Source organism: Triticum urartu, chromosome 6A (assembly GCF_056163025.1).
Source record: "Triticum urartu cultivar PI428250 chromosome 6A, HENAU_Tu73, whole genome shotgun sequence".
In the NCBI taxonomy this organism is placed as follows: domain Eukaryota; kingdom Viridiplantae; phylum Streptophyta; class Magnoliopsida; order Poales; family Poaceae; genus Triticum; species Triticum urartu.
Genome location: NC_141878.1, coordinates 90,457,921 through 90,465,381, shown reverse-complemented (window position 1 = coordinate 90,465,381; position 7,461 = coordinate 90,457,921). Strand labels below are relative to the sequence as shown.

Genomic DNA, 7,461 nt, shown 5'->3' with positions numbered 1-7,461 from the left:
GATATGGAGGTGATAATATTAAAGTCATGCTAGTTGAGTAGTTGTGAATTTAAATAATACTTGTGTTGAAGTTTGTGATTCCCGTAGCATGCACGTATGGTGAACCGTTATGTGATGAAGTCGGAGCATGATTTATTTATTGATTGTCTTCCTTATGAGTGGCGGTCAGGGACGAGCGATGGTCTTTTCCTACCAATCTATCCCCCTAGGAGCATGCGCGTAATGCTTTGCTTTGATAACTTCTAGATTTTTGCAATAAGTATATGAGCTCTTTATGACTAATGTTGAGTCCATGGATTATACGCACTCTCACCCTTCCACCCTTGCTAGCCTCTCTAATACCGCGCAACTTTCGCCGGTATCATACACCTACCATATACCTTCCTCAAAACAGCCACCATACCTACCTATTATGGCATTTCCATAGCCATTCCGAGATATATTGCCATGCAACTTTCCACCATCTAGTTCATCATGACACATCCATCATTGTCATATTGCTTAGCATGATCATGTAGTTGACATAGTATTTGTGGCAAAGCCACTGTTCATAATTCTTTCATACTTGTCACTCTTGATTCATTGCATATCCCGATACACCGCCGGAGGCATTCATATAGAGTCATACTTTGTTTTAGTATCGAGTTGTAATCATTGAGTTGTAAATAAATAGAAGTGTGATGATCATCATTCAATAGAGCATTGTCCCAAAAAAAGAGAAAGGCCAAAGAAAAAAAAAAGGCCCAAAAATAAAATAAATAAATAAAGGGGCAATGCTACTATCCTTTTTTCCACGCTTGTGCTTCAAAGTAGCACCATGATATAGCGAGTCTCATATATTGTGCTTCAAAGTAGCACCATGTTCTTCATATAGAGAGTCTCATATGTTGTCACTTTCATATACTAGTGGGAATTTTACGTTATAGAACTTGGCTTGTATATTCCAATGATGGGCTTCCTCAAATTGCCCTAGGTCTTCGTGAGCAAGCAAGTTGGATGCACACCCACTAGTTTCTTTTGTTGAGCTTTCATACATTTATAGCTCTAGTGCATCCGTTGCATGGCAATCCCTACTCACTCACATTGATATCTATTGATGGGCATCTCCATAGCCCGTTGATACGCCTAGTTGATGTGAGACTATCTTCTCCTTTTTGTCTTCTCCACAACCACCATTCTATTCCACCTATAGTGCTATATCCATGGCTCACGCTCATGTATTGCGTGAAGATTGAAAAAGTTTTAAAAAAGTTAGAGTATGAAACAATTGCTTGGCTTGTCATCAGGGTTGTGCATGATTTAAATACTTTGTGTGGGGAAGATGGAGCATAGCCAGACTATATGATTTTGTAGGGATAACTTTCTTTGGCCATGTTATTTTGAGAAGACATAATTGCTTTGTTAGTATGCTTGAAGTATTATTATTTTCTATGTCAATATAAACTTTTGTCTTCAATCTTTCTAATCTGAATATTCATACCACAATTAAGAAGATTTGCATTGAAATTATGCCAAGTAGCACTCCGCATCAAAAATTCTCTTTTTATCATTTACCTACTCGAGGACGAGTAGGAATTAAGCTTGGGGATGCCTGATACGTCTCCAACGTATCTATAATTTTTGATTACTCCATGCTATATTATCTACTGTTTTGGACTATATTGGGCTTTATTTTCAACTTTTATATTATTTTTGGGACTAACCTATTAACCGGAGGCCCAGCCCAGAATTGCTGTTTTTTTGCCTATTTTAGTGTTTCGGATAAACGGAATATCAAACGGAGTCCAAACGGAATAAAATCTTCGGGAACGTGATTTTCTCACCGAACATGATCTAGGAGACTTGGACCCTACTGCAAGGGATCAAAGAGGAGGTCACGAGGGTGGGGGCGCCCCCCCTAGGGCGTGCCCCCTACCTCGTGGGCCCCTCGGTGCTCCACCGACATACTCCTTCCTCCTATATATACACACGTACCCCCAAACGATCAGAACAGGAGCCAAAACCTAATTCCACCGCCGCAACTTTCTGTATCCACGAGATCCCATCTTGGGGCCTGTTCCGGAGCTTCGCCGGAAGAGGGCCGTCATCACGGAGGGCTTCTACATCATCATAGCCTCTCCGATGAAGTGTGAGTAGTTTACCTCAGACCTTCGAGTCCATAGTTAGTAGCTAGATGGCTTCTTCTCTCTCTTTGAATCTCAATACAAAGTTATCCCCCTCTCTTGTGGAGATCTATCGATGTAATCTTCTTTTTGCGGTGTGTTTGTTGAGATCGATGAATTGTGGGTTTATGATCAAGTCTATCTATGAATAATATTTGAATCTTCTCTGAATTCTTTTATGTATGATTGGTTATCTTTGCAAGTCTCTTCGAATTATCCGTTTGGTTTGGCCAACTAGATTGGTAGTTCTTGCCATGGGAGAAGTGCTTAGCTTTGGGTTCGATCTTGCGGTGTCCTTACCCAGTGACAAAAGGGGCAGCAAGGCACGTATTGTCTCGTTGCCATCGAGGATAACAAGATGGGTTTTATTTCATATTGCATGAATTTATCTCTCTACATCATGTCATCTTGCTTAAGGCGTTACTCTATTTTTAACTTAATACTCTATATGCATGCTAGATAGCGGTCGATGAGTGGAGTAATAGTAGTAGATGCAGAACCGTTTCGATCTACTTGTCACGGACGTGATGCCTATATACATGATCATGCCTAGATATTCTCATAACTATGCTCAATTCTATCAATTGCTCAACAGTAATTTGTTCACCCACCGTAAAATAATTATGCTCTTGAGAGAAGCCACTAGTGAAACCTATGGCCCCCGGGTCTATTCTCATCATATCAATCTCCATCACTTTAATATTGTTTTGCTTTTTACTTTGCCTTCACTTTTTTCTTTGCATATTTATATGAAAAATACCAAAAAATATTATATCTATCAGATCTCACTCTCGTAAGTGACCGCGAAGGGCTTGACAACCCCTAATCGCGTTGGTTGCGAGTAGCTATCGCTTTGTGCAGGTACGAGGGACTTGAGCATGGGCTCCTACTGGATTGATACCTTGGTTCTCAAAAACTGAGGGAAATACTTACGCTACTCTGCTGCATCATCCCTTCCTCTTCGGGGAAAACCAACGCAAGCTCAAGACGTAGCAAGGTCCGACTAGGAAATGCATTCTATGCAATGAATTTGGCCATAGGGACACGGATTTTCCCACTTTCGTCACTGGGCGTGGACGAGGCAACCGGGGAAGAAGAGGAGGTAGAGGCAGTAGAGGAGTAAGGGCGAGAGGAAGAAGCTAAGCTAGCAGTAGTATGTTCTGAATTTGTATTAAGTGTGGCACTATGTTCTGAATTTTTATTAAGTGTGGCACTATGTTCTGAATTTGTATTAAGTGTGACACTGTGTTCTGAATTTGTATTAAGTGTGACACTATGTTATGAATTTGTATTAAGTGTCGCACTATGTTCTGAATTTTTATTAAGTGTGACACTATGTTATGAATTTGTATTTAGTGTGGCACTATGTTCTGAATTTTTTATGTGCAGGAATGTCGGGAATGTGGTTGCTGAATGGGAACATTGATAGGGGTCATTGTGGTGTGATATGGTATGAGCGCAAGCTTGAGCCTCTGGTCACTCGCACTCCTAAGGAAAAATGGATGATACACCCAGGATGGCTTCAGCGGTACGTGCTTTATTAATTTGCACACTGACATGCATATTAATGGGAGACACTAACTGAAATGTTCTCTGATGAAGGTTGAAATGGGCCGGCCTTTTACCTTTCGCGCATCTTTTTGAGTCTATCCTGGGTGAGAAACGCCTCGCCATCGACGGGTCCTTGCTGAGCTGCTTAGTGGACCGTTGGAGGCCAGAGACCCACACGTTTCACTTCCGATGGGGAGAGATGGCTCCTACTCTGGAGGATGTGTCACTTTTGCTCGGACTATCATTGGCAGGTCATGCCATAGGACCGTTTGATGCACCGGCTGGTTGGGAGCGAGCTCTTACACAACGTTTTCATGGTGTTTTCCGGATGCTCCGGATCCGGTATGGGAGCATCACAGACCTAAGTATGAGTGGTTGCTCAATTTCCGGGTAATTTCCCCTACCTCTTATCGTCAAGTTATCGTGCATACGGTTTTACAGAAAATAGCTGCGGCTTACTAAAACTTTCTCTTTGCTTAATGCAGATTCAGAACTTCCGGGCGTCGTTGACTGCGGAACAGATCACTCGGAGCCTGAAGGCCTACTTAATGTGGCTTTTCAGCAAGGTGATGTTCACAGAGAACCATGTCACCACTATTAGCGCGCTCTACATCCCTATGGCACTCGAGATAGCGAGCGCTCAGACGGCGGATCAGATCAGACAGAGGAGTTGGGGTTCGGCGGTCTTAGCGGCTACATGCCGAGGTATGTGCAACGGTTGCCAGCTTACATCGAGAAAGCCAGCCCTTCTTGGATGCCCTCTATTCCTACAGTTGTGGTCGTGGGAGAGGTTCTCTATAGGGCGACCAGATGTACGTGTTCGTGAGCCTATAGACGCCATGTTTGATGTTGACGGCATCGACATGCCTACTTTCGGTCTGTGTTGGACACGTCGCGAGGTATGCACCGTGTTATAGTTTAATGCAACTTTTTTCTGCACAAGAGATAGTTCGATGCTAGCGGCTACTAACTTTTGTTTTCTGCAGAGACGCTTTGCTAGTGATCAGACCAGGAAGGCATACACAGCATTGAACGAGCAGTTCGATGCGTACACCGGGGTCATCTGGCAGCCATACAAGCGAGATACCCTGGTGGTATATCTGTGCTATGCACAAGGGACCGAGATTACTGGATGACAAAATCAAAGATCATCTTCGATGTCTTCGTCGAGGAGATGGCACAACAGAGGGTTATGAGGCAATTTGGTCTTCTGCAGTTGGAGCTGCCTCCCCCTATAGAGAACCCGGTGCCAGCATACATCCACAGGTATTAACCAGTTTTTCAATGTTGCATTATCTTTCATAGTACTCCATTCGAAGCTTTAGGTAATTGTTGAACACACACCATAATTTTAGGACGACAAGGAAGGGCATGACCAGGACAACTGCTGACTGGCTAGTTAGACTAGAGTCGTATGTTATAGAATGGGAGACAGCAAACACACATCTATGGCACGAGAATCACAATTTTGATCTAAATGAATTCAATCTCTATTTGCGGCGCTACATGACCGAAACACGGTTACGGATCGTTGAGCACTCCCACCCAAAGGAGATACCGGATCCTACTCCGTCGGATATGTACTCGAGCTATGACACTTCGGGCTCTATGCAGTACGCGGTAAGATATATTTTCTTTAAGTAATGTTGTCACATACTTTGACGTGCAAGAGACATACATTATTAATCGTCATGGAAATTTGCAGGCTACCTTGACACACGAACTCTACGAGGACGTGACCACCTTTGGACGATCACTGTCGTCTAGACCTCTTCTTCAACACCGTCCAGTGCTACAGCCCTTCTTGGAACGAACTCAGAACAAGATACGGACTGTGTACGAGGCTATCACGTGCACCCGGAGAACCGACGTTGTTCAGCACCAGCGGCAGCAGCCGCGTCACTCCATGCACCGACATCAACCACGTCCACGTCTAGCACATCAGCCGACAACCAGGACACCCCGTCCTGACCAACATGGCAGCAACCACAGCACTATGGTCCCACGTCGAGCTTCGTGTTTTCTCCACAGCCACAGCAGCACGGTCCCTCGTCGAGCTTCATGTTTTCTCCATAGCCACAGCAGCACGGTCCCTCGTCGAGCTTCGTGTTTGAGCCAGAGCAGCCGTCACAATCAGCAGGTAAGTGTCTTCATATTTATTGTTTTCAATATTAATTGAGGTGACCTCATTCTTCATGACTAAACGTTCCATCGTGCAGGAGCCTACGTATATCGTGCGTCTATGTCGGCACCACATGATACGTGGGGGAGTGATCAACATCCCGAGGAGAACATACATGCTCAGATGTCGCAGCACACCTAGTGGATGAACATGTATTCAACTCCTCCACCAGGCCCCACACAGGATACACAGCATGACCGGGGAGAGTCTAAAATTCCTCCTCGTAACATTAGGCCACCTAACAGGTTGGGATGGACGCCGCTTCCAGATCCGCCTCCCCGCCAGGCCAGACGTCGTCACTGACGCTTCCATCTATCAGTAGAGACATGACCATCTACTTTTGTATGAGACTTATGTCTATTCTATGTATGAGACAAATGACTGTGTACTTATGTATGAGACATATGCCTACTCTATTTTAGTACTCTGTTATCCGAACTACAACATCATATTTAGATAGAACATAATGCTCGTACAACAAGATAGTACAAACAACTAGATAGAACTGCATCTAAATCAACGGTACGTACGACTAAACTTACAACATACATCATAAAAACTACATGAAGTCATCATCGTCATCCTCCATCGATGTAGAACTCTTGCCCTTCGATGATGAAGAACGCTTGCCCTTCGACGATGAAGAACTCTTGCCCTTCGACGATGCAGAAACCTTGCACTTCGACGATGAAGAACTCTTGCCCTTCGACGATGCAGAAACCTTGCCCTTTGACGATGAAGAACTCTTTCCCTTAGAGTATGCAGAACCCGGAAGCGGCGGCATGAAGATATCATCTTCGTCCTCGCTCTCCTCGGTCCATAAAAATGGATTCTTTTCTGCAGTCCTTCTGAACATTTCACTCTTCGGCTCCACTACCTTCTTCCACCTTTCATGCAACCTAAGAAGTTCTTTACGTACCTCCTCATAGGTCCTTTCAGGCCACCCAGACCTACGTAATTCGTGAGCCAACTCATTCATTATGGTGTCATTACCGGTGAGTTCGTCCCATGGAACTATCCTATTGTCCATCCTGAAATCGGTAGCTAGCCTCAGAAGAGTCCTGCTCATCCCAGGATGAAAACTACGATCGAAAGGATAACGGGACATCTCAACTACACTACACTGGAATGCTTATCCACCTCCGTCTGAAGGGGGTTTTATAGGTAGAGAGGAGAAAATGGCGGGAAACAGTTGGCGGGAACATATGGCGGGAAACGGGTGGCGGGAAAGAGTAGGCAGGAACATATGGCGGAAAACGGGTGACGGGAAAGAGCTGGCGGGAACATATGGCGGGAACGGGTGGCGGGAACATATGGCGGGAAACGGGTGGCGGGAAAATATTGATGGGAAAGGGTTGCGCGAAAATACGTCACAGTTCCGGAAAAAAATTCTGTAATATCGTATGGGGCAAAAAAATCTGTAATATGGTATGCATGCACCGGTCGGCCCACAACAGGCCAATTAGTTCCTGTCGGCTCCCAGCAGGCTGACTGGACCTTGTCGGCCCCCAGTTGGCCAACTGGACTTGACTGGTGGACGACAGGCCAATCGGCCAACAGCAAGCA

The 7,461-nt window shown here is 44.8% G+C and overlaps 1 protein-coding gene across 1 annotated transcript; it reads left to right on the top strand.

The window, feature by feature from the left end:
• The first annotated feature begins 4,282 nt into the window (after positions 1–4,282).
• LOC147964150 (uncharacterized) lies at positions 4,283–6,198 on the top strand. The gene is made up of 5 exons (XM_087529856.1): positions 4,283–4,612; positions 4,700–4,979; positions 5,069–5,333; positions 5,419–5,638; positions 6,068–6,198. The coding sequence occupies exons 2-5, from the start codon at positions 4,846–4,848 to the stop codon at positions 6,196–6,198; spliced, it is 750 nt and encodes a 249-aa protein (XP_087385982.1). The 5' UTR covers positions 4,283–4,612; positions 4,700–4,845.
• The last annotated feature ends 1,263 nt before the right edge of the window (positions 6,199–7,461 follow it).

Bases quoted from the DNA above. Each gene is read 5' to 3' on its own strand.
- LOC147964150 (XM_087529856.1), top strand. From the start codon at position 4,846: ATGACAAAATCAAAGATCATCTTCGATGTCTTCGTCGAGGAGATGGCA. The intron at 5,334-5,418 runs GTAAGATATATT...GGAAATTTGCAG, and splicing joins CGGGCTCTATGCAGTACGCG to GCTACCTTGACACACGAACT. The intron at 5,639-6,067 runs GTCCACGTCTAG...CTCCTCCACCAG, and splicing joins CATGCACCGACATCAACCAC to GCCCCACACAGGATACACAG.